This window comes from Harpia harpyja, chromosome Z, assembly GCF_026419915.1.
Source record: "Harpia harpyja isolate bHarHar1 chromosome Z, bHarHar1 primary haplotype, whole genome shotgun sequence".
Taxonomy (NCBI): domain Eukaryota; kingdom Metazoa; phylum Chordata; class Aves; order Accipitriformes; family Accipitridae; genus Harpia; species Harpia harpyja.
The window spans coordinates 103705415-103732878 of record NC_068969.1 but is presented as its reverse complement, the minus strand read 5'-3'; the positions used below and the strand labels follow the sequence as shown (position 1 = coordinate 103732878).

Below are 27464 nucleotides of genomic sequence, written 5' to 3'. Positions count from 1 at the left end.
ACTGGGGATGCTTTTGTTCATCCTGACTCCCACTGCCGTCCAGCCCTTGTTACCCAGAAAAAGGAGAGGTAACAGCTCTGGGAATCAGGTGAGTGAACCCGATCTCCTGCCAATGGCTCGTACTTGCTCAGGTGAGCCAGAAGCTTTGCCCAAGATCCCACATGCAGCCGTGAGTCTGCACCGTAAGCAGTACAGTAAAGTGTACAGTAAAGAAAAGTCCTGTAGAGGCTCTGTCCTCAGAGATGTTATTTCGTTAATCCACTGCTGAATGCTAACAAACACGCAACTAATAGAAAACAAAGCAGCCTTTTGTTAATTACATTCATCCCAATGTAGCTTTTCTTAGTAGAGGAGATAGGCTAACTCATGCCAGGCATGGGGTTACTTTATTCCAGGCATCCACCTGGGTGTATGATGAGGCCTATCCAGAAGAGTATCTTTCCATGAGAGCTGCAGCAAGCACAGCCAAATAGAGGGGAGTTAAAGGTTAGCATTAAGCCTTCTAAAGGACCCTGGCTCCCAGAAACAGCCATGAAACCTGTTCATTGAACCACAACCAACTGCCTTGGCTACCAAGCCAATGCCAACAATGGGGTCACTACAGCGGTGTTCAGTCAAGTCCTGTTAGGCTAAACTTTCACAAGTGCTAAGCTCCTCCAAGATAACTCTGGGGATTAGGCTGCTCTGAAACATGCAGAGGCTAGCAGTCTCCTTCAGCTTTGACAATCTGGCCTGAACTGTGGGAGCTAAATCTTTTGGAAAAATTGGTCCCTGACTATTTTGCAGGTGCTGAGTACCAATATTTGAGCAGTCTTAGTATCAGCATCCCCAAACATCATATGCAAATTTATAGCCATCAAGATAAATTTGATGGGTGTATACACACACAAAAACTTTCAGCTTCCTTTTGGAAAAAAAGAAACCCAAATATGCACCAAAGCAAGAAGCACCACAAGCACTTCTGGTCCCTGGCCAGCTTTTAGATGCGTAGTAGGTGTATGAAGATACAGTCACAGCTATGTCTTGACAACACTTCACTGGGTCAGGACCAAGTAGTTTCTACAAGTTATTCTACAAGAGTTTCCTCCATAGCTGTTCACAAATTCCCATCTGACTCAACATCTGCACAGGGGCATAGCTCAGCTTTCACGTACTCCATGCACCCTCTTTACTTCAGCACAACCATCCTTCTCCACACTTTCTGCCTCCTGCGCTCATACTCAGCTGCACACACACAAAAAGAGATTGGTGACCCTGGTGTCTATGTTGCTACTTTACGACACCGTGCCTGGAGCTGCCTTCTCCTCTCTCCACACGGAACTGTCAGGCTCCGGCACCTCTTCTGTGCTCCTGGTACAACATAGCCGCTCTCCTGTCTTCGTTTCTCCCCTCATTTATGCACAGCTCATTTGCACTATGCAAACATCTCCCAGCGGCACACAAACGCTAACCCGTGAAATAAAATAAGTCTTTTGTCAGTTGTAACACTGAGTCACAGTCTGATTTTAATGATGCTGAAAAATGTTAATTACCTCCCAGGGCGATAATTGTCCCCTGCTGAATTTATTTGTTTACCAAATCTCCTCCTCTTGTGCATGTTCATTAGACGGGCTGATAAAACACACAAAAATGGTGTGTGTATTCAGTGGGGTGGTAGAAGACCAGCTAAGTGTGGGGAGGCAGGGGAACTGTTTCTGCTCGGGCAAAGGGATGGTTAAACACACATGATGTGCAATGGAGTCTGGGCCATGAAATAAATGGTGAAGGGGTGGCCCTGCCACCTCTGCCACAGGGACACGTGGCTGAATTCGGGGCAGTTTTAGGCAGGCACAAGCTGACCACCAAGCCGTCCCTTCTGGCAGCAAGGGACCTGGCGATGCTGGCAGGGTATTTCTGCAGGGCAGGAGTTCATCCCCTTCTAGGCTTCTTAGCAAGTGTTTATTGACTTGAAGGCCTGTATTTATACAGCAGTACTGCAGTGCTGCAGCCCTGGGGGAAACAGCAGCAGGTTTTTAGTCAATAAGCTTTTGGCTCAAGCTGGTTACCTCTTTGGTTGTGGGTTTCTGAAGCTATCCTTTAAAACCAGCTAAAATGTAACATAAGGGAGACCTGCCGTTTCTGTGAAGAGTTGTTTTAGAGTCAAACAGTTCCTGTGACGATGAAGCCCCCCAAATTGGCACTCCTGTGTGTAACAGGACATTGGCAAAACAAGTCTAATGTACAGACACACAAGAAAACAACTGAAGATACCAGGAAATGCAATTGCTCTTTCATCCCCCCCTCTTTGCTCGCTCGGCAGCTCTGTATTTCAGTAAGGCTTGGCTATTCCTTGGCTTCTAAGCGCCACCTGTTGAAACATGAAGCCACATGTCAGAGTCCAGCCCTGGGACACTTGCTGGTGTCATCAAATCATGTAGCTCTGAAAACGCTGCTCAGACGGGAACTGGGGAAAAAAAATCAAACCTGCAACAAACTAAACAGTGTTTCACTTCTTTATAGTCTCTGGTCCCAGAGAAATTGGGGCAAGTGAAAGCAAAAGTCAGAGTTTCCAGGATTTCTTCATCATTAAAATGAAGTAGGCATCGCTGTCCACAGAAGCACTGACTCCAGAGTAGTAGTTCAAAAATTCATCTTTTGTAACCTAAGGATGAGAAAAACAGTGTTTACAATGTGTGATGGCCATATACTGTGGCCCAAAGCAAGATGTTTATGTAACACATCTCCGTATTTGCAAATAATTCTTTTGCAACTTCCAGAGAAGTCTGATTTTTAGGTCAGACTGTCCTAATCTGACATTAGGATGTGTGGCTGCAGCAAGCTCTCACACAGCATTTGGCCCAATGACACTGAGGTCAATGGATTGAGCTTCTTGCTCTGGGAGACAGAGCTGTTGCTATGTCTTTGAAAAATGAATATAAGAAAAGTTATTCCGGTTATTAGTAAATATTGACTGTGTAACTTAGATGTCACAAGGAAATTAGATTAGTTCAACATTAGCACCATCACCAAATGAATGTAAAAAGCCCCAAAAGTTAGTCAAGCAATAAAAAATGAGAAACAAAGCAGAAATGCATTGGTGGAAATATCTAAAGGAATAAATCTATGCCACAAAGTCAGAGCTTCTCTAAAGCAATCTGCTAATTTTTTTCCATAAATGTACATAATCTGAAAGAAAAAAATCAGTACCCTTTGAATGCCAAAATATCAGCTGAAAGTAAAAAACCAATAAATTCCAGCTTTCGGCAAAAACATCAAGTTTTCAATGAAAAAAAAGAACCGACTTATCTCTGGAAAATAAACATTGCTCACATTTTACTACAATCTCTACTTTTCCACAGAAAACTAGGCTTGAGTTAACTTTCACAAAACATTGTGCTTCCTTTATTTCTCATTTTTCCTGCTTGCCAAGACATTCAATGAAGTCTGGGTCCCATCCCCATTCTCCAGCTGCAGCTCCCATTGGGATCAACGGCAATGTCGTAAGCTGGGATGAAGCCTGGGTCCAGGTTTCAGCAGAGACAGGGCTGTCGTACCTGGGGACAGCTGCAAACCTGTGAGCTGAAGCTTTTGCATCCTACAGTGTTCCCACCTCCCACAGCATCTCTTGGTGTAAGAGCTGAAGAGGTGGTAGAGCCAAAACCAGTGCTCGCTTTGAAATCACGGGGACTTCAAACTCAGCTGGGGCAAACCGGTATGGCCAGGGGCTGCTTCAAATACCAAGGCTGCTCTCAGCTACCTGAGGACTTGGCGTTCTGTACAGCTCACTAGGAAACCTGTTTTCTGCTCACGCCTTCCTCCTGAGCTGGCTATGAGAAAGGATTTCTAGAGAAACAGGATGGGCTATAATCATAGTGAAAGTCATAGAAAGCGGGCAGGTGCCAACAGCGGCAGGTTGCTCTTGGTGTTATCTGTTTTACCGGGGAAAGCTGAGCATGCTGCTGCTGCTGCTGCTGTCGCAGTGTGGAAGATAGGAGCTGGGAGGCAAAAATAACCAAAATCACCGGCCTTGCTTCTCCTGCCAGCTGGTGACAGCAGAGGCCCAGAGCCCAGCTCTGGGATGGCAAAGCTCTGCTCTGCCCTTGCGGCTGCAGAGGTTTGGGGCAGTACCGTGTAAAAGCTGTTACATAAAGGCAAGTCAGCTTCCATACAGCAATGTGCGCAGGAGACCAACAAAATGAATCAGGTCAGTGAATATACCTTGTGGTCTAATTTCAAGAATATATGCCAGTGAGTGAGGCTTGCATTAAAACTCTGTTGCTGGAGCCAGAAATCTATGCTGTGGGAGAGAACATGAGCTGAACAACAGCTCTGGACCACATCAAGCCAAAAATTTCCCCCTCAGGACAAAAGCATGAAGCCACAAAAGTACACAAGGGGCAAAACCAGAATGCATTAAAGGATGCTGCAGGAGTGCCACCTTTCCCCAGGGAACACACCAGAGGGAGAGGCTGTCCCCTGCCTCTCTGCCCCCGTGCCTTGTGCTCTCTCGGGAGGGGGGTCACAGAGGTAGAGGTTGGAGCAGAGTTTGGGGGAGGTATAAGGGAGCCTTTTCCCTCTATGAGGGACCGCAGGGCTCCACTAGTATTTTTGGAGCATGGTCCTGGTGCTGCCTGGCAGCGAGGGCAGAGCTCAGCCCTGACAAGGCGCTGTGCCACGGGGTAGGCTGGAGCTCAAGGTGCAGGCAAAACCTTCGCCTCTGGTATTGGCCCACAGCCCTGCAGACTCAGATGTTCCTATGGTTTATGCCATCCTGTTTAGCATCTGTAGCACAATCAGAAAGAAGAAATAGTGCTTCGAACATGAAGCACCAACCAAGATCTGACAATCTTGATGGTAGCGCCAGATATGATCGCGTGCATTGCCACCTATCTCCCAGTATCTGCCTTGTGCGCTGTGCAACCACAGACTGGCAGGACAGCCTGCATCACCATCTCTCTCTAGCATCTGCTGGGTCTGTAACCAGCACACGGCAGCCTGCAGCTGAACATGGGTGCCTGAGCTTCATTTTTGGCTCTCCCAGATCACAGTCCAGCAGCCTCAGCAGACAGGGACAGTGAAGTACTACAGGGCGGCTCTGGGCACCCGCTGTTAGCCCTGATATTCCTTCATGTCTGGTTCAAATCCCTTTAACTTGCCTTTTACCTCTGCAAATTGCTTCCACTGAATCTTGGGTGTGTGTGCCCAGTGTGTCATTATGTTGTCTGAAAAGCGGATTCGTTTCCTGGTGTGCAACGAGCCAATAATCACACTCAGGAGAGATGTTATTTATTTCATATTTGCACAAAGATGGATGCTAGGTGGTAATTCCACAAAGCTAGCACACCACACCAAAGAAAAACAATGTATTTATTGTTACATGATTAGTAAAAACCCACCTAAATTTACATTCATTGGTTAGTACTCACCCTCTCACCTACTATTGGTCAGTTTTATTTAAATTAGCCTCGCTTGCTATGTAAATTAGCACACATGCTTCTTGCAGGTGGGGGGGGGCAAGTCCTTCCAGCCTTGAATTGAGTCAGTGGTCACAATCTCCCCGTGCCACCTTTACTGCTCTCCTAGTTCACGCTTCTTTGGCAATTATCTGGCCTCTGGCACCTTCTGGAGTGGGATGTTTCTTTTTATCAGTCATATCCTACGTTTCTTAGGTCCAATTACCCTTAACATTTATTTTCTCTCTGGCGGACCTTGAGTATTCTTGCCAAGTTGGTAATGCACACGAAGCATCCTCAAAACACCAGGGCTTAACTGTTCCACGGTGTCCTTTTACTCTACAAATGCCAGCTGTGTGCCTTTCTGATTACAGCCTTACTTGTTAATTTGATATATACAAAATACATCTTGCACAAAATAGTCAGACTATTCTAAATCTCTGGGTTATTCTCCAACAATTATGGCTGCATATCTCCTAGTAGAGATTTTCCTACCTAGCAGTCGATGCAATGGCTGTGTTTGTTCCATGAATTTGCACACATATGAATCAAATGACCTTTCTTACAGCACAGATTCCAATTTGCGTTCTACAGTATCTAATTACAAGTAAAAAATCACATGTTATTCTTTCCCAGATTATTTCTTTTTCCTGAAAGCCCTGTGCCTTTTCTGCAGTTACGAGTTTTTTCTCAGATTGCTCCAGGAGCAACGTTGTTCCCACAGAAGTGAAAGGAAACTTTGGCACTGACTTTGAAGGAATCTGAAACCAGCTGTTGGAAACACGCCCCGTACAAATTTTAAAATGAGTGCATTGTGAAAAACATCCTCCTGATGCCGAGAAACGTATCCAGTGAGTGACAAGGTCTGCACGCAAGCAGACCCAAAGAGCTGGGAGCCGCTCTGAAGGCACCAGGTTGCGGCTCTCACCTGCAAGGTGGGTGCTGAGCCCTCCCAGCAGGACAAGGGGGCTTGAGCTCTCCTGCTTCACATCCTTCAGGTCCCCACGCAAAACCCCATTAGTCAAGCTCAGTGCAGAAATCTCATCCTGGAGCACTGAGCTCTCCCCAGCTGTCACAGGCTTAGGCTAAGGCTCCTGGCGGCTGGTGACAAGGCTTCTGCTGGTTTTAAAAAAGTGTAGTTGCTTCCAGTACCACTCCTCCCTTCCAAAAAGGTATATTGCATTTGGGACTAAGTAAAATCAGAAAGCATTAGCACTACAAAGACAAACTGTTTGCAGTTATTCAGATTAAAACTTCCACTGCACTTGATTAAATGTTAGCACAACAGATCGCTGTGGGGTGTGAAGACATGAGATAGCATGTCAGAAGGAAATAGTTTTTTTCATTTTGTGATTCCCACAGTCCATTCACATTAATTTCTTTTTATTTGAAACACAGAAGACAGATAACATGACACCTTATTGTGGAGTCAATTAATAAATGAGAAATAAATGGATTCTACTCAAGCTTCCAGGATACGTACAGCCTCTATTTGATAGTAAGTTTGTTTTTCATATAAGGTATGTTGGCACTTCAGTAGCATCGCAGTACATAAAGGCTCCTCTTATGATCAATGGCAATCATAAAGAGACTCTTCCACCAGTTTCCAGTGTCAGCCAGTATGCAGGTTTCTGGAGGCTTACAGATCAAAGAAGGTAACTGAGTTTGCACAGCCTTTGCTAAGGAATTTCAAGCAGCTATTGCTTGTACCGAGATCACAGCCGGACAAAACAAAAGCAGAGTTTGCACAGGACCAGAGCAGCAAGCACTCAGGACTTCAGTGTTTGAACTGTTAGCAGCCCAGGCTAAGTAAGACCTGAGACTTCAACAGTCAAGCTCTTTTGAAAGTCCAGACTATAAGCCTATACTGTTTTCAGTTGGCTGCCAGCCTGAAACGGAGCAAATGCAGCCATACACAAGCCACTTACTCTTTGCTACAGCAGCATCATCTCAGTCTGGGAGAGCAGTACAATGATGTGAGAGAAGGAGAAAGAAGAAGACAAAAGAAAAAGAAAAAGGAATCAAGGCAGGAGTAATTAGACAGCACCCCTACCCCCCTTCTTTTTTCTTTTCCTTTTTTTTTTTTTTACAGTTTCTTTTGTGCACCATTTTCCCATTCTGTGTATAGGGAAAGAACAGAAGATCTCAGAATAGAGACGGCCTCATTGGTGTGACCAGAAGGGCAGGTTCCCATCCTTTTTTCAGCATCAGAAACAGAAGATGACAAGACAAGAATGTTACAAGTTTTTGAGTTCCCAGAAAGTTCCCTGAAGGCATAGCTTGATCATAAGCCAGTATAAATACAAAAAGTAGTAAGCAACTTTCAATGTAGGTGTGTAGAGACAACAGCTACCAGACCAGTAAATGTTCCAGGAACAGTGAGAAGAAAATACTGTAACGCACACATGCCCTTTAAAGAAAAATATTAGTGAGATCATCTCACAGTACAAAAAGAAAGAAATCAAAGCAGGGGAAAAAAGCTATAAGCAGGCCCACAGAGGTTTGAAACAAGGCATGCCTAGGAAAGATGCCTGTGTGCTGAGTTGTAAGCCAGGGAGAAAACAGACCTTTAAAGAGCATTTTACATTTATTCTGGTCTGTGCCTCCCCTTCTTGACTTGTTTCTCCCTCCAGCCTCCCAGCACTGGGAACTCACGTGTTCCCAACAGAGAGCTGAGCAGTTGCTCTGTCCCACAAGTGAGACCCAAGAAGCCAAGAGATGCTGCAGTGCTACAGGTGAGAGGGCTATGTGACCCTCCTGGTACAGGCTTCCTCACATTTACAATAGTCTGCCCCAGACCACCACCCTTCCAGAATATTTCGGTTTCCCCCTGTTGCACCCTCTGTCAAACAGAGGTGTCTCTAACACTGGAGGAGGGTGTACATTCAGGAGCCGCAGGGAGATACTGTGGATGTCTGAGAAGAAAGGAGCAGCTTGCCTCAGAAAAGACAAGACATGTCAGGGATGCAGGGAGGAAAGGGACAGATCTGCAGAGTGGCTGGATACCAGATCTGCTCTCTGATTATGCTCTGATCCCCTGAGGCTTAGCCTACTGAAGCATCTGGGAATTATTTCTGCAGATTGACTGTAATTGGCACAGTTACTGCAAGCTGTTATGGAAAATGAGTGTGTTGTTGTGCATATACTTAATCATGGGAACCTACAAAAGGTGGAAGTAAAGTCTTGCTCCTTTAATCATATGATCAGAGTTTCCAAGCATTCTTCATCATGATGATAAAATAGACATCTGTGTCTATTGAAGCACTGACTCCTGCATAGTAGTTCATGAACTCTTCTGTTGTGACCTGAGACAGAAGGATTTAAAATAGGAAAATGAACGTTTATTTTTTTTAATGCTGTACGTCAAAACCACACATTGAGAAGAACTCTAAATAAAACTTAGCACCTGCTGTTTCATGTTGTTGCTAGTGAAAAGGAATCCAACATGAAGAATGAGGAAGCTGAAAATTTGCGTAAGTTCACTTCTTTGTTAGAAATAAGAGCTCTTGTCCTCCAGGAACCCTTGGATGGAAATGAAACATGCGGAGTTAAACTAACCTTACCAGGAACTGAAGTTAAAATCAGTGCCGCCTAAGAAGACAAATGTTTTAACACATTTTTTTCCAGGGATGTTATAATCTCGTTCTTTGCATTATTATTAATAAAAGTGGATGAGCTTTCTGGTGCAAACCAAAGACAGCTAGGAGCCTTATATCCACCTACTAAAGAGAAAATATCATTGCTCTAAACAGGTCTCGCATAAAGAAGCAAACATTCTTTCAAATACCTAAGATTTTTTTAATACCTTTCATGGGTATTTTGAGGTTGAATTGGTTTTAAAATGACCATTAAAAAAAAAAAAAATCAGATTAGCAGATACGAACAGTTCGTCTCTTGTGATGCCTAAACTCTTGAACTGTATATGTCATTCTTTGAATAAACATCACATAGGAAAATATTTACTCCTACCACGTTGTGCATTCGAGAGCTAAATAAAACATGACAAGGGCAGAAGTGAACACTGTACACTTTCCTACTGTCAGGAACCCATTACAAGCTTTGCTGACCCTGCCTATTTCAGAGGCATCCAGCAAGATGACGGTGAAGAGGACCATTCTAGCAGATGCTTAGCCTTGAGGCACTTCTGCCGAAAACATGTTAGGTGTTTAGCTCATACCAGTGTCATTAGTGACCTCTGATTCAGGCACAGGAAAGTCACATTCAGTTCTCAGAAGAAACTGAAATTGGGCGGGCTAATGTGAGGATTGCTGAACAAGAGGTGGGTGCTCAGAGTAACTTTTCTATAAGCTCAAACACTGCAGTATTTATGAGGTAGAAGGCACTGAACTTGTCAAGGATCATTCTGGGGCCTCATTTAATGTGTTCATGTATGACCTCAGCACAAAAAGCGGGGACATTTTGCTTGAGGTTTGCAAAATGTCACCACTGCTGCAGAGAAGGAAGGGGGCAACTCATGCAACTGGTACCTCTGAGGATGACAGAACAGAAAAAGGGATGAAATCCAGCTCTACCAAGTGCAAAGTCATGCCCAAGGGAAATAAAACCCATCACCTCCCTACAAACTGAGAGCCTGCCAGTTGGAAACAAGCAAGTGGAGGATTTGGGTTTAGTAGCCAGCCATTAGACAGGTAGGAGCCACCAGTGTAGTGCAGCCATGAAAACCCAGGTGCAACCTCAGAAGTGCAAAGTGTTAAAGACATTCCACAAAGCGCTGATGAAACCTTATCTAGTTTGTTATTATGAACAGCTCAGACTAAGAATATCACCATGTGAACAGCAGAGATCCACCATTCCTCTGAGTTGGTCAGACACGTGTAAGTTCAGACCAGAGAAGTTTGCAGACGTACAACAAGGGGAAGCAAAGCATGCTTGGCTCGGAAAGGGTTACAAAGCAGATGCATAAGTCCATCACAGAAGGTGCCAGGCTTTGCACCTGCACCGGAGAGTCGTGGCGGAGGGCAGGAAAGGCTCCCAGCCCTGCCTCAGCTCGTGGCTCCTCAGGGCATACGGCTGGTGGCAGCTCCCCCAACCCCACCCTCCCTCCAACTCTCTGCGGATAAATCTATCCCTATTATGGACTGATTTCCAAGTCAAGTGTCTCAGTAATGGCACGCACCGGAGAGGCGCTAACTGTAAGGTATTGCGCATACTAGGGAACTTGCTTTTGAACTGGATCCTGGTATTTATCCTCCTAAGAAGTGAAAAATCCTCCAATTTACGTGGATCTTAAAAACCAGCAATCGTGTGGGTTAGTCTGAAGATATACTTAAGAGTAACCTATGAAAGCAGAGCATTAAGGCTACAAGCCTGTAAATGCAATCTTATATCTACCCTTGCAACTCCTGCAGAGCCCCTTTGCCTCCAAATGCATAAGCAAGCTTCGCCAACAGACCTACGCAGAGGTTATGCATCCATTTTACTGTCCCCCATAAATGTGACGCAAATGAATGTTTGGTACTGCAATCACTCTCACATTTAATAATTTAAATCAAATGCTGAGTCAGATGGTGATTTTATGGCTTCACATGAAGTGTTTCACTTACCTTCCCATCTTTGTCATAGGGTGAATCAAAATTATCCAGAAAGGCCCTAAAAACTTGATCTTCTGTCCAGTCTCCATTTTGGTATTTGGGATGATGCTTTGCATTATACACCCCCCGTAAGTCTTCAATCGTTATGACACCATCTCCAGTCTTATCTAACTTCCTAAACGCCTGCATGATGATCTCTTTTCTTGCATTCGACATGGGAGGCTGTAAAGAAATATTAACAGAATAATTTTATTTCTGCCAACTACTTGCCTCATTCCAAATTCAAGTAACTGCTGTTGTTAATACTTAACCTATTTCAAGGTACTTGGGACAACAAACTGCTGACAGTCTACACTGTCCATGAGCTAGGAAGGGCAATACATCACAAAAAGCAGTGTGATTTAGACTTTTCAGTGTCTAAAAATATGGTAGTAAATGGACAATAAGAGAGAAAATGCTACCAAGAACACTTTTCTATTCTACCCATTTTAAATATTTCTAATAAGAAATTACTAATTACTCTAAGCACTAATTATTTTCTTTCTTAATTGTTTAGACTTCAGCAGAGCAAAGAGGCTCCAACCAAAATCAGTCACACTGTAGTTGATTAGGGAAAGCCACCACTGGATTAGTTCATGTTATAAGGAGATGCACCATAAAATGATGGACAAAGAAGTGAGATTAATGGGCTGAACCACACAGGTACCCAGATTGCAATATAGGAATTTAGGTACCTAAATCAAGGCAGCAATTCATAAAAAAAAATCACAGCCATTTTTTTGCAACTATTCTATTCTATTACACCTTGCCAATAAATTGCAGAGACGTGTTGGCTTCTGAGTTCTCTCACCCACAGAGGTGTTGTTTCATATTTAGATGGAAATAGAATATTTTAACTTCTCAAGAGTTACTGACTTTTTAAATAGAGCTGAGACTTTGCTAGTTACTAAGGTGAACAAAAGTGCTGTGTTTCATGTTCAGCTAATGACAAATCAGAGCTTTTTCTCCATTTAATGAAGAAATAACACTAATAACTAATAATTAACTAATAACATAAATTCCCAGACTTACTCTCAGTGTAATAAGAAATTCATCAAAATCAATTGTTCCACTGCCATCTTTATCAAATATCCGGAAAATCGCTTGTGCTTCTTCCTTGTCTATCATCACAGCATAATCATTTAGTCCTTTCACAAACTCTTTGAAATCAAGGGTCCTGCTGTTGTCATCATCCATAATGCGAAATACTCTGTGGAAAATTTGCCATTTGAGCAGAATGCATAGGATAACTTGCAGAATGCTGCAGCAGTTTAGCACAGTGCCAGAGCACATGGACACCTTACTGAGGTAACATTTCCCCTTTGTACAGTCTTCTGAGAAAAAAAATAAAAGAGAGAGGAAAAAAAACCCAAACAACAACCCCCACACACACTTATTGACAGCAGAGATTACTTGCTTTGATTGGGTGCCTGAATATTACACAGCTGAAGTTCAATGAGGTGAAGGCTGCCTTAACTGAAGGAGTCCTCCTATTTATACATTGAGTGGTCTAAAAGTTGGGTGTGTAGATGAAGTTCCAGCTGCTCACCGAGGATCCCCCTGTGCTTTATGGGGCCCAGGAGGGGTTTTGGGGTGTGATGCAGCTCCCCTTTCCTAGCGGTGCAGTGACCCATACTCTCAGGGTGACTGCAGAAGGAGTCTAGACGCCTCCCATAAACTAGACAGCTAATAGACCATTACACATAAGGGAACCACACCCCAAAGGAAAGGAAGCACAAAGTCCCCGGTATTGAGATAATTACAGAAAATACCAAAGAGAGAGATATGGTTTATGTTCCCCCTCGCTCCCTAGCAGGAGTTGTTCTGCGTCACAAGGAAGCACCTTCCTCTGAGGGATTCACAGTCCTCGGTCCTTCAACAGGCAAGCAGGTCAGTCCTGTCTCTCAAAACACGGGAGCCCCAAGCCCAGGCTCTGTGGGTTGTGGCATTTGCATTGGAACCAGGAAACCCAAGTTTTGGTCCCTGCTTAGCCCATGAGCCTCCTGCAGCTAAAACTATCAGGTTGAATACTGGATTTGACTTCTTAGACTCACCTGCCAAGTCCTTTGATGCCTGCAGATCCCCTTGCTAAACACTGCAGGCGAAGTCTTTCTACAGGGTCAGTGGTTTTAGAGAGGTTTCTTTTGGCCTGGATTGCCATCTCTCGGTCATGCCTTGCTGTGCCCGGCATCTGGAAGACCAAAGTGCTCGTACGGCGTTGATTTGCATACACAAGGCAGAGTGCTGGAACATGCTTTAGTATATGGAGCACGCCAAACCCCTCACTTGCAAGGTACTGGCAACTCTCTCATGAGGACTTGTTCTGACCCTCGATTTCGTTTTCCTTATGTCCTTCTATCAGAAAGGGAAATTGCCAATATGGGCCACCAACCCTGAAAGGAGAGCTCAGCTAACCACCCTGTGATTAACCCAGATCAAGTACGGAAGTGTGGGTAAGAATTTGCTGCCTACAGTGTACAAACACAGTGAAAACTGGTGGACACATCCATGAGAGCACTGCTGCCTCCACATCCCCAGCAGCCCTGCCGAGCCTCCTCAGCCTGGCCAGGTTTGCAGTTAGCATTTGCCCACAGGTAGAGCTGTGACAGCAAAAGTTGTCCCGGGTGAGGACCTTTTCCTTACATTTGCTTTTGCTCCACCATAGTCTTAATTCTCCAGAGCAGGGCTTTCTCCCATTGCATGTCTGAGCAACAGTGATCACCCCGAGACCGGACCTCGCCTACAAATGACAACTTGTACTATTTTAACGCAACTGCAGAACACATTAATACCTCAAACTTGCACAGCATTTAGCACCCCAGGATTTCAGGACTCTGCCAAGAGTCACATAAGGCTTCCACCTTCCCTCAGAGGAAGACAGTAGAACAAAAAGTGGGAAAACCAGCCCATGGACTTGCAGCACTGCAAGAGCAACCACCAAGAACAGCACGGCCGGGCTGGCAGAGGGTCAGTCCTTCTCACACAGGGATTATTTGTGTGTGCCTAGTGCTAAGAGAACCAGGGCTGCCCATGCCCGTACTGACATTTCAGGGGCACATTGAATCCTGGCTCCTGGGCACATGCTCAGGGCCATGACTGCCTGGCTGCTGGGTGTGCAGATCACGAAGGCCCCCAAAATATTTTCCAGCCTTTAAAGCATCACAAGACCGGGGCACGAAAGAGTCACAGAAGGGCTGGGCTGAGTTACAGCAGAGCTCTTCACTCAGAGGGCATTTGGTGCTTTGCTGTGGGTGCTCTGGGATGGGGAGATGAAGAAGGTGGGCAGCCCTGTGAAGCATCGTCAGTGCACATTGCACTTCCAATCTCATTGTCATTGCATGTGCAGAAGTGCGAATTGAAACAGTCAGACAAAACTTCTGAGAAACATGGAATTAAACTGTTTCATCTTAACTACTCCACTTCTGTCTACAGAGCATTGGCTATGGCAGCTGGTAATGTCACATGTGCTGACTTTTGCAACCCCTTCACACAACAGCAGCTGGGCTTGGAAAAACAGAAAAATAAAATGTTTTTCTTTGCCCCAAATGGCTTCAGTACTAGCTTATTGTAGCAGTCTAGAGTGGGAGAAAAGAGACCATTTCAGCTTTTACTTCAGCCAGCTTCAGCCAGAATGAGCAAAGTTCTTCTGGGAACTCATTAACAAGTGACCAGAAAGACATTACAGCTATGTGAGATCAGCAGTCAAAAATGTTTTCTGCAAACAATGACCTGTCCTTAAGGGGAGGTGTTTAGCTGGTAAGAATATAAAATACAGTGAAGTTACATAAACACACTGCAAACAATATTTGCATTGTATAATTATGTACTATAGCTTATATAAAGCCTATGCAACTATATACAGAATGCATAACGCATGCATAGCACTGTGCAGTATGCCTCTATACTATGTTATGTATTTATATAGATCTATAAACAGTGAGATCAATGATGACATAATTCATCTCCACTGCACACTGCAAAAGTCTACACAAACACACACCATGCAAAGAGTGCAGTAGCTCTTTGCCTTGGGTTCCGTGGAGGCATTTCCAGTAAACTGCAATCCGCATCAAATAATCATTGCAGAGAAATTCATGAATTGAGGCTAGGGAGGGATCATCTGATATGGTATCTATTATGATCTCCTGTACCTCAGTAAAAGCCACTGAAACTGGCCAATCCCCAGTTACCTCTGCAGTAAGTACAAAGCTTGCTCTACACTACAAGAATTTCTAGGTGAGAACTCACCATCTGTAGGCTAAGTTGTTCCAGCATTGAATAATTTTCTTTTTAAAATATGTTCTTTGTTTCTAGTCTGAATTACCCCCATCATTAGATGCTGGTTTACTTTCTTTTACTATATTAAAGAGCTACCTATTAAAAATTTGTCCAGATGTGAACATCTGAAGGTCCCTTTCAAACCCTCTTTGGCTAAGTAATTAGACAGAGCTTAGGACTCTTGCTACAAAATGAGTCTCCAGATGTTAGATAATTCTGCTGTTGTTCCTGAACTTTTCCAGTTTTTTCTAGTGTTCTTTTTGAAGTGGGACAGAGCACTCTAATAATCTCACTAATGCCATTGGCAGAGATACTCCCTTTTTTCCCCCATGTATCATGGTTAAAAACACTAATAGTAAATATTTCTGCTGCTCATAGCAAATCTCCATTCTCTGTAATGTTCAATAACAAAATCACCAACACCATGTTGTTATACAAAAGTCAGCAATTAAAGTCTATTTGTAAAGTGATTGCACTTACACATTACTGTAAAGCCTCTTAGACATTACCTGGCTTCCTGTGTCACATAGCAGTATGCGTTTGAGAATCCTTTCTATACATTCAACAAATACAGAAAAGCAGTTATATAGAAACCCTACTACATACAAGCCTGGTCCATAGTAACACATCTACTACTTCCCTATTTCTGTTGACTGCTGGTTTAAGCTAGAGGTAAACTCTTCCTAGGCTGTTAAGAATACTGCTTTGTAAGAAAACAGGTTCTGAATCGGAGCAACGATGGAGGAGTCACAGTGATTCACATGCTGTCTCCTCTCTTTTCATTTTGCTTTTGTCCCTTTTTGGATAATGTGAAGCAATTAAAAATACAGTCAGGATTTCCTGAATATAACAGTTCTCTGTATACCTTACAAATGTTTTATGTATTAATAAAACAAGAAAAGGTCATAGCCATAATTTTGCATGTTTTTAATTCTTACATACCTTCCAAGATCATCAGCTGTCTCCCATGGTGAAATGAAAAAGGGGCTGGTTAAATTAATTCTGAATGCTATAGAGTTTTGTTCTGCATAACAGCCTGGGCTACGAGCAATTACAATACCCCACATTCTCAGCATTGTTTGTTTCTATGGGCAATGTTGTGTTGCACAGGCTGAACAGAAATGACTGCATTTCTTCTTAACAAATACAAACACTGAAATTTTGGGTTGGGATTTTCCAGAAGAACCTTAGGCTGTTCAGCAACCAGATCCCTTTGCATCCCTCTAAACCTGAGGCTTAAACATGGGAAGAGTCAGATTTAATCTAAGCTCAGCACCATTCGTTTATATGTTATCCTTAAACTGAGCCCCAGAGCCTCCTGTGAAAATCCTGAAAAACACCCCAGTGTGGCAGGCAGAAACCCATACTAGCCTCTGGATTATCATAGGCTCCTGAAAGCCCCTGCCCTGGCCAAACGTGTGTCGCACACCACCCCTGAGCAGAAGATTTCAGAGTCTGGGAATAGACTAAGTGGCCTAGACCAATTGCACACATTTGGTTTATTCCTAATAATTTCACTGAATTATTAAAAGCATGAAAACTGCATGAGTATCTGGCAAACATCTAAACATCTCCTTAAAAATCTGGCTTCCCAGCCCCACTGATCCCTCTGTAGCGGCCTTCCCTCTGCCTCTCCACCAACCCCAGCATCATCCAGCTCCCATCTTCTGGCAGGTGGGGCATTACTGTTCTTGCTATTTTGCAGATATATTATATATATCTCGCATATATATATATATATATTGCAAAATATGTATATAATGATGTATGCATATAAAAAAAAAAACCTACTCTTGGCTGAACCGCAAGTTCAACTGATCGGAGAAGCTCACTGCAAGCTAGCAAACAAGAGAGAAAATCCTTTACCTGCAATGCTATCCTGCACCTGGGCTTTCCACCCAGGACCTGGGAGGTGTTGGGGGGCTGGGACGGCGTTGTGCCCCACCTGCCTCACCGCTCCCTCCCAGGATCTGGCTGGGCTCAGGTGGCAAGTGGAGGGGACGCAGGGCTGCGGGTTCACTGCAGAGCTTCCTTCTTCATCTCCGTTTACTTGTTTACACACCCTGCTGCCTTGCCCCCCCGCTTTTTTGGGAGGCCTGGAGTTTACCAGCCAGTCTCCAAGGTGACACTGGTGGCTGGGGCTGGCCCAACCTGCAATTACACTGCTTCCCTGGGCGATTGCCACTGGGTTGCAAGAGTCCTTTTATTTAATCTCTTTTTAAATCAATGCCTTCCTTCTCCTCTCTACCCACATGAGCTGGGGGGGAGAGAGTGTGAGACACCTCGTGCTGCCCCTCACCGCGATGCCTGGGGATGCCTGCAGGAGGGTGCAGCGTCACCATGCCAGCGTTGGGCATGGCTATGTTTTGATAACACGGTTCTCTGCTCCGTAGTTGATAGGGTTGAAAAAACTTGCTGGTTCAATCCTTTACTCAAAACACAATAGGAGAAAATAAGCAAAAGCCTGTCGACTGTGTTTCACAAAAAACAAGTTCCTGGCTTAGTTTTTTTCCTGCTGATTAATTGCCATTTTGAAGACCCGCTGGTGGTGAGAACCTCTGGGGAGATGCTGAGATTGTGTTCATTTGCAGCAAGAAGAAAACTGAAAAGGTTAAACACCCATATGATGGAGAAAAATTGCTTGCTGCCTAGACACAGCTATTAACAACTCTGTCTGCAGAAGGTCACAAACATTGTCAGTGACATAGTGTAACACTTGGAGAAGGAATCGGTGTCATGATAGATGCCTTAGGGGTAAAAAGTCGCCCGGGTTACGCTCCCTGGCCCTCTCCAGCAGCAGCAAGCCGAACACACAGGATCAGGGCTGATGGCAAGGGCAGCTCACGCAAGCTGGCATGAGAGGGCATGGGAAATGGGGAGACGGGTTCTGTCCATGGATAACACACCGAGCAAGAATGAATAAGTGCATGGTTTCCTGACAAGAGCTGAAAATTATTTTAGGCAATTACTAGAGTAATAACATTTGCATCGTGTCGGGCTGCTTATCTTTCATCGACAGGTACTTCCTGGCACTAAACCGTAGCTTGTGCAAGACTTTGTATATGCTTTATATCTCTCATCTGGCAACTGGTTGTACATTAATGCACAAGCAGGAAACAATGCTTATTTAATCACTCAGTGATTAAAAAATATTGACTTTGCGACAATGTAACATCCCCCTGCCCGGCCCCCTGCTACCTTTGTTTTGTGAATTGATCTCCAGAGGCCTCCTGGGAATACAGAAGAGATAAAGGGCTCCGAATACGACCTGGGCTGCCGGCGCGGGAGGAGCAGCCCCTGCCGTCTGCCAGCGCACACTGCAGAGGCAAAACGGAGGCACGGAGCCTGGAGAAGTAATTTTCACTGAGCAACTTGGTCCTTGAAATTCAGCATCCCACCTGAGTAAAGCAGTTCTTCAGATGCAGAGTTTGCATTGACTTTCAGAGGGGTGCCTGTAGATTGGAACAGCAAGGACAGGCTCTTGAAAGCAAAAGAGTAAGTTAAATTAACATCTGGATACTTGGCTGCCTTCTGCTGCCTTTCCTACCCTCTGCCATTGAGCCCAGGCATACACCGACGCATGCGGATGTTCAGTCCACCTTTAGCAACCTCCTCTGAAAAATGGACTGTGCCATGTCTAAGCTGGTTAATGAGTTATGAATCTGAACGATTATTAATGTGCTTTCAGGTGTCTCAAATTGCAACAGGCTGTGATTAAGTTTATTTGATTGTACCTGCTCTGTTACTGTGCACAAAGCTGTAAGCAGAGCTCAGTGAATTTAAAATTTATCAGAAAGAAGATAGAGGTTTCATCAGAACTCTGGAATTTTTCCCCCTCACTTTCCAACTAGCTCTGAATACATACCTGTTTGATGTTTGTTTTTGTTCAGTCTGAATAGCCTGAACTTTCTGTTCAGTTTGTGGTTCAGCACTGGACTGAATCTAAGAAAAAAAAATCAGTGAGATCTAACATGATCTATACACACATGACAGAGACTGAGATCGTGTCAATTTCAGTTTCCAAAAATTCATATTTCTTGTTGAATTTAGGCAGGAGGGAAGGTATAAGAAATGCACAATGCCTCAAAGAAAAGGCAGAAGCCACTGGGTATTTTGCCATAGTTTACATGCACTAGCATTGTTTCGTAATGTGCTACCTGTGACCCTCACTGTCAAGAAGTTCTCCAGCAGTGAGAAGTGCAGATATGAACATGTCTGCTTGCACTTGGTAGGGGAATCAGCATGGTGTTTAATTTTCTATACAATTAAATAGGCAGGTTAAAAAAAAAAAAAAAAAAAAAAAAGGCACAAAGTCTCAAGAACACCAAAGACTGATTTTACAGGATAAACTTTTGGTTTTTTTCCTGCCATTAAAATTGAGAAAGTTTCACATACACCAAAAAAGAAACCCCCACGGTAAGTAATATTGTCAAGGGAAAAGTATTCCCATTTTAAACTAAGCTATAATCCAATTAAATTGAACTCCCAGTCATAATAAAATGTTTTTACATCCAAAAATGCTGCTCCCTGTGTGGTTTGTAGTTACACAGCTGAAATCAATTGTGGTCATGATTGTTCTCCAGAGCAGAGACCAGCTAGCGTAGGGCAAACCATGCCCCTGCTACTGAACTCCTTCCAGAGAAGCTGGTCACATCCAACCTGCCTCCTGGGGACGGTCCCCTGCCCTGCTCATAGCGACGCAGCCCAGTCTCTCCACGTGGGTCTGACCCCACAGCAGTGACCCTCAGCTCATCCCCCTGGGCTGAGGAGCCTTTCCAGCCCAGAAGGCACACGGTGCTGGCAGTGCCTGCCCGATGAATCCCTCCGCCAGACTATGCATCTTTGGCATTCCTTACCTTTCCCTTGTTTTACCTTACCTTTTCCCTTCACTCTGTAGAAGCACAAACAGTTTTGGGGTTTTTTTAACACTACGTCTGCTGTTGAAGGCATGTGTTGCTTGACAAGTTTTTTAAGGTGATTTGAGATCAGGAGCGTTCCAGAAAAGGCGATAGTTATTTTGAAATTTTTTTTTGTTGTAAATCTACCACAAATCTCTTTTCAGTTGGAGAATGGGAAATGAAAACACTAGATACTTCAGCTTTTTAAGAAGTTCAGCAACTAATGTTTACCAAAACACAATTATTTTTATCCTGCACCTTGAAATAATGAAACTTCTAAAGTTTTTAAAGATTTCAGGCAAAATGGAAAAAACTTAATGGTGTGGAGTTTTGGGTTTTTTTGTTCTCTCACATTTCTCAAAAATATTGACAAGCTTCTGTCAACCACAGTCAAACGATGCAATGGAGGTCTGGCATGCATGAGAAACTTCTATGCTCAACCCCCTCTCCCTTTCCTCCAGAGAAGAAAACAGTTAAATGGATCCACCATTTAGGAGGATCAAATACCTTTTGATGCTGAAAAGCTGTGCTTGATCATTGCAGAGGGGAGGAGGTAAGGAAGAACAGGAAAGCAGTCTGCAGCTTGCTGCAACAAAAACCAGAACAATCTGTCCTCAGGCGAAGAAGGCAAAGAGAAGGGAGCCAAAACCAGAGAGGAGAAGATTTCAGTTAGCTGCTCCTCAAAGAGGCCTCCCTAAAGACAGTCATAAAGTGCTGGAACAGGCTGGGGAAAGCAGAGTGGTTGTGAAGTCTCTGCTCTTGGCACAGGTACATGCCAAGAGGGGAAGTCTTGATCATTTTTTGACATCCCTCCCAGTCACTTGAAATGTGGATTTTTACAGGTATATGGGATCATGCAGGCACAATAAGGCAGGAGGGAAAAAGGTGGTAAGGAAGCAATGTCAGTCGTTGTACAAGAGACGGCAGAGGCTCGTTCTTCTAGCACATGGGCAAAGCATTGGCTGCAGGAGCCGCTGGAGGCTTGGGGGGGGAGAAGCTGTGTTAGTTGCCGGCGAGGGGCATGCTCCACTTGTCAGCCCATGGAGCCTGTCTGGCTGCAGCTATTACTTCAGTCTGTGTGGTACCATTTCCAAAATAACCACAAATATGATGGGGTTTGTTGTTGTTCTCTGGAGCTTCCTCTCCAAATTACCAGGGACTGTTTTGGTCCTGTCTCCAGAAACTGCTGATGTGCATGTGAGTCAGATGCTTTTCCCTACCAGGGCACACTTGACATGGCAGCACAATTCAGCACAGGCCTGCCTACCCCAAAAGCCCCCTTCTTATTTGCTCTGCTCATCAACACACTGGTGATACACCAGTCTAGAGAGCTTAGTGATGTCCCAGAGTCCCTTCTCTCCAAGGACTGCCCACTGCAGAAGTGACTTTTGTCACCCAGAAGGATTAGCTATTGTCAGGGTCCTCTGCACATGTTGAGCCCTGAGACGATGTTACCTTGGCATATGAGCTGCTGTTGCCTCAGCAAAGATCTTGTTTCTCTGGTTGTGAAGAGCAGATTCATACAGGGATGACTCAGCAGACTAAAGACCCCGGTCAGATCTCAAAACAGATTAATGCCAGGTACTGGCTTTTACCCCCTCCTAATGCTACAGTGCCCAAAACCTTTTGGCTTGTGACCCCGTGGGAAGCCCACGCTGGGGCAGGCTCCTGGCAGGACCTGGGACCCCGTGGACAGAGGAGCCCACGCTGGAGCAGGGTTTCTGGCAGTACTTGTGACCCCACAGGGGGACCCATGCTGGAGCAGTCTGTGCCTGAAGGACAGCAGCCCATGGAAGGGACCCAAGCTGGAGCAGTTCGTGAGGAACTGCAACCCATGGGAAGGACCCACGTTGGAGAAGTTTGTGGAGGACTGTCTCCCCTGGGAGGGACCCCACGCTGGAGCAGGGGAAGAATGTGAGGAGTCTTGCCCCTGAGGAGGAAGGAGCAGCAGAGACAACATGTGATGAACTCACCCCAACCCCCATTCCCCGTCCCCCTGTGCTGCTGGCGGGTAGGTAGAGAATTCAGGAGTGAAGCTGTGCCTGGGAAGAAGGGAGGGGTGGGGGAAGGTGTTTTAAGATTTGGTTTTATTTCTCATTATCCTACTCTGGTTTGATTGGCAATAAATTAAGTTAATTTTCCCCAAGTGGAGTCTGGTTTGCCCGTGACGGTAATTGGTGAGTGATCTCTCCCTGTCCTTATCTCGACCCACGAGCCCTTTGTTATATTTTCTCTCCTCTGTCCAGTTGAGGAGGGGGGGTGATAGAGCAGCTGTGTGGTGCTTAGTTGCTGGCTGGGGTTAAACCATGACACCACCAGAACCTGAACATTCAACTCCTTCAAAAGTATTGCTGTTCAAAGAGCTCCCCCCGCCCCCGCCATTCTGACCTGGTCCCAGAAAGAGTAAGACCCTCACCATATGTACTTAAGGCCATTGTAGCCACCAAGGACACCCCAGGTATCTGCACAGAGCTACATGGGACCTAACTGAACTCTTCTCAGAGAGGAGCTGAAGGGATGGCAGAACACCTAATGGTACCAGATGCTGGCATTTAGGCAACTGAATTACCATCTAGCTGTCCCTCTGATAGAATTATAGCATTGTAAGAACATTTGAAGTTAAAAACTAGTTTGCTTGGGTCAGCCCAAAGGTCTGCTGGCCCAATCTCTTAATCCCCACAGTGGTCAGCAGCCACTGTTGGGGTATAAACACTGGGCATGCCTGCAGAGTTCTCCTCCCCCACCTGTCCTCCAGCAACCAGCCATTTCCCAGCTTCCTGAGCTGGAAGTTGCACCTATACAGCTATTCTCCATGAGTTTCTCTAGCCCCTCTTTGAACCCATTAACACATTTGGCCCTTGCGAAAGTCTCACAGTAACAAATACCACAAGCACTGAGTTGGCATATCCTGCAGGTCATATCTGGTATTGCAAGAAGACATTCAGATTTTGGGGCATCCTCGCTGATGAATGAGGACTGGAAGGCAAGAGGTGGCGTGGCTGGCAAAGTCCAGCAAGACTGTCTCTGTCAACAGGCTTGCCAACCTCATGATGAGGGCTTTAACCCAGGTTTGCTGGGACTCATGTCCAAAGCCTGAGAAAGAGAGGCATGGGGTGGCCCTAACGCTTTCCAGCTGAAAGCAGCACTGCTGGCAACCAACTCAAGTGCCCACGTAGCACAGATGCACATGCACAAGAAGAACAGAAGGAATAAAAATTCTAACCACACTCCTCCTTTACTAGTTTCTTCCTGTTTGCTTGGTGTAGGAGTCAGACTTACAGGTTTGTAATTCCAGGTTAGGTCATCAGACATGGCTTTCTGAGGATGCTACTTTTTAGCCTTGGTGGAATTAAATCTGCTTAGCACTTGGTGCATCTTTGTAAGTGTCTAAATTTTAGGTCCCCGGGAAAGTGTCTCTCTAAAAATAAGTGCATGGATTCCAGACCTAAACAGTGGACATGCGTAGGTGCCTTTGCCACCATCCAGGCAAGCCCAAGGGAGTTTGGTGTCCATTTCCCCAAAGCTTCCAGGGGAGCAAGGCTCTCACAGGCATTCGTAATGCTCAGCAGAGAGATGGGGGATCTAGCATTACAGCCTGGAGTACTGATCTGAGCCCACAGGTCTCAAAAGGCACGTATATGGGATAAAGGTGAAGACAGGTTCCTTCTCCGCTGTCTCCAGGCTCCCTATAGTTTGGCTTTTGGACTGGTTTTTTCCAGTATCATCCTCTGGCATCCAGTCTGGGCATTCTCTTCATTACTGGAGGAAGCAGACCACTGAGACAGGACACTCCAGCTAGAGCTTGTGAACTTCTGTGGCTTTGTAATGCTGACTGGGAGAAACTGCCAAACCCCACTTTCTCTGGGGTTTGGCAGCAAAACTTGCGTTGTTCAGATACCAGCAAGACCTAAATAACAGGCTCAGATGCTGCAGCCCTTGTAGCTCGGAGCTCATTTCCACTGTAGCAAAAATCACATCCTTACGACTTTTTCACTTTGAGGTGATGGGGGGGAGCAAGTCTGCTGGCAGGTGAGAAGGAGAAGAGTATCATGAACTTTCCCCTTCCAAGGCAATCCTGTGTTTGCTTCTCACTGTAAATTAAGGCAAAACCACATTTGAAATCCTGGTGAAAAAGCTTTCTGTAATGCAGTTTCAGATAAATCATGATGTTCAGTTCTGATAAACCCAAAGCGCTTTGGCTCTGGCATTGATCTTACTGCACACTGCCATCATTGAAACAATGAAACACAAAGATGCTTATCTTTCCCTTCTAGATTTTGATATGCAAAATAAAAACGAAATAAAACACCTACACACGTACCCTAGTTTTAAAATTCTGGGGTTTTTTTCATGTTTCTTGACATGGAATGAAATACAAAGAATTCCTTTCAGTAGCTTCACACAATCTCAATCCTACAGGCTTCCTATCTCCCACACAGTAGTTTTGGAAATCAAATTAGAGATGTCTTTCTATACTGTTCTGTCTCTTTCTGTTAGGATGGCATTAAAGGCTTCAGCCAAATGGATCTTACTTTAAAAGTTCTTTTTTAAAAGAATTCACGTGAAGGAGTGCATGTAAACTAGTTCTGCTTACTACTCCCTGTGTATTACAAACCACTGAAATGAAAAAAATCACAGTGCAGAGAGGATTATTTTACAAGCAAGATTTTCTCATGCCTTGGACACAAATGATTCAAACCTTTGGGTCCAGTTTGGCAGCATAGCACTAGCAGTAGGAAAGGTCCTGAAATATGTGTTTGTGCTCCGAAAGCTTAATTTGGTGCAGGATGATATGGGAGGTTAAAAAAATATCAAGAGCTGTTCCTTGCTTTGCTCCTCCACTCATAGCTACCAATCCCTAAAACTTCCAAATTCTGGATAATCTCTTTCATTGGTGAACACTCAACTAGAGACTTACGGACTTGTATTGGATGTACTATATCATAAAAATTCAAAGGACTCCTCCACACGATAGCATGCCCTATTCCCTGAGAGACAGGCAAGAAATGCTGGGATGTGCAGCAGTGTAGCCCTGTAACCTGGCATTGCCATTGCTAGCAACAGGCCACCAGCTCTGTAGTGAGTTTGCAGAGGTTCAGGATGAGGGCCTGCCTGGCTTGCTTTTTCTGAACTTTTCCTGATCTGCCTTTAGCTTTGTTTTGCTTCCTCCTGTGACAGCAATTTCTCTAACAGACTAACTGCCTATAGTAATTTATTATAATTTTGTTTATCTTCATATAGTGCAGTTTTATATAGATAGCAGTAACAAGTAGTAATTCTATGTATAATGAGATGTTTACAACTAACACAATACCGGTTTGAGAAATACCAGACTGGTACAACTGCAGAGCCTTTGAGAAGTGGAGACACAGGATGCAGCGTAGAGTGGTACAGGCATGAAATGATAAAAGCTGGGGCACAGACTTGGGATTGGAGATCCCACAGCTCCTCATCAATGGTCAGTTAGAGAAGTGCAGACCTAGAGCTGGACAAAACTTGGTTTAGGGGTAGCAAAGGGAAGAGAAAAATAGCCTTTAACATATGTGAAATACACCACATGCAGTAAATTACGCTGTAACATGGAGCTGCAGGACAGTGAAAAAAAGAGAAAGGAGTAAAGGCATGTTAGGAAACACAGACAAATGACCTCAAGAAGATCCTAGAGCATCAGCACGATAATAATCCCAACAAAGGACACAGAAACTGAAGACTTACAGTGTTAAGTCAATCTGCAGGCTGAACATGCTGACTTTAAGACCCAGAGGAACAACGGAAGGGTGAGCATAATCCCAAGAAAATGGGTGAAAACTAGGTGTGTATTATAACTTTAATTGTATTATTAATATTGACACTTCTCCCTGTATTGAAGTACGTTAACTGCTTTATTATTCTTTTTCTATACCAATTAGATTTGGATTAGCAATGATAGTCTCTTCAGATTTCAATTAACAATAAACTTTTGTCTTTACTTCTATGGAAGGTGTTCTTTCTTTTTACCCATAAATGAAGACCTTGAGCATAATAGAAGGGAGGAAAGATGAGCATGAGGGCCTCTTCAAACTCAGCTCCTGGCAAGGCACCAAAAGGCACTCCATAACATCACTCCTGCTCTTTTTGAGGTTTGTCACGCATGTTGCCAGCTGCAGACTGCATTAACGGGAAATTCGACTGTTATGTTGTGTGTGGCTGTTTACACATCCACAGAGTTGAGGTCTGTCCAGCAGTGAGATTGCTTTGCCCCTTCTGAGTATTTCCCTTGAAATGGGATGGTGGGTTTATTTCTTAGCTGGGAAGTTAGGCAGGTGATGTCTCTCTCCATGCGGGCTGCAGGGCTGTAGTGATGTCTTTGTGTATGCCACTCACTTGACCTTTGATCCCTGTTTAGTATATAATCAAGAATGATTCTAAATAGAGGCAATAGCATGTGTTGGCTATGCCCAGCAGATTTGGCTTCAGTTATTTAGATCTTCCAGCAAAGATTGTCTTGTCCAGCTTGTGAGAAAATATGCCCCAACTGTGACATGCTTTTTCCTTCACACCAGCAAGCTTTGTTCTCCTTCTGTCTGCCCTCCGTTTTAACAACTGCTGGGAAACAAAAAAATCTATGTTAACCTCCCCTACACGCACACAAGCTTTTCTTCCATAACCCAGGTGCTCTTGTCTAGGTTAGGTGGGAGTGCCACCAGGAGCAGGAGACCAGAGCTCCCAGGTAATCATTCATGACCCCACCTTGCACAGCGCAGTAGACATCTACATGGCTTGTGTGGGAAGGGGCCAAGGAGCATTGTACAGTGGCATGGTTCTGCAGGGACATGCTGGAAAGGACACCCAACAGGGAAATGCAGAGAAGGGGGCACATCCAATGCTGCAGAAATGGTAGCAGGATTCCCAAAACTTTTCTAGCTCCACAGGCCAAGTTACAACATGTCACAAGCCCTCCTTTGTTCTGAGACCTTCTCCACTAGTCGAGTTGTAATTTCACTCCCTAGCAAAGTTCCTGCTCATTTTAGAGGTATGGCATCTAACGTGCAGTTAGGCCTGAGGCAATAGAGACGAAGCGTCAGTGTCCATACTTCTCCCTGAAGTTAGTCACCTGGGCCATGACCATCTACACTAGCTAATGTTCTCACTCTGTGTCTCACTGTATATCTCCATTACGGACACTGATGTTGATGGGGACCGTGCCACAGTAGAAACCACTAGCAGAAACCAGGAAGCAGCCAGTTACACAGCATCAAGTCTCCAATACTGGCAGAGTCAGCATT

General features: G+C 44.6%; 1 protein-coding gene across 2 annotated transcripts; it reads right to left on the bottom strand.

Moving 5' to 3' along the window:
* Positions 1 to 7572: 7572 nt before the first annotated feature.
* CAPSL (calcyphosine like) lies at positions 7573 to 17417 on the bottom strand. 2 transcript variants are annotated; one of them, XM_052778895.1, is made up of 5 exons: positions 17168 to 17417; positions 13078 to 13214; positions 12056 to 12233; positions 10997 to 11206; positions 7573 to 8737 (listed from the first exon to the last, which is right to left on the bottom strand). In XM_052778895.1, the coding sequence occupies exons 2-5, from the start codon at positions 13212 to 13214 to the stop codon at positions 8636 to 8638; spliced, it is 627 nt and encodes a 208-aa protein (XP_052634855.1). In that variant the 5' UTR covers positions 17168 to 17417; the 3' UTR covers positions 7573 to 8635. The 2 variants fall into 2 exon arrangements, with proteins under 2 accessions (XP_052634855.1, XP_052634854.1); XM_052778894.1 differs by lacking the exon at positions 7573 to 8737 and adding an exon at positions 8785 to 8954.
* Between the last annotated feature and the right edge of the window lie 10047 nt (positions 17418 to 27464).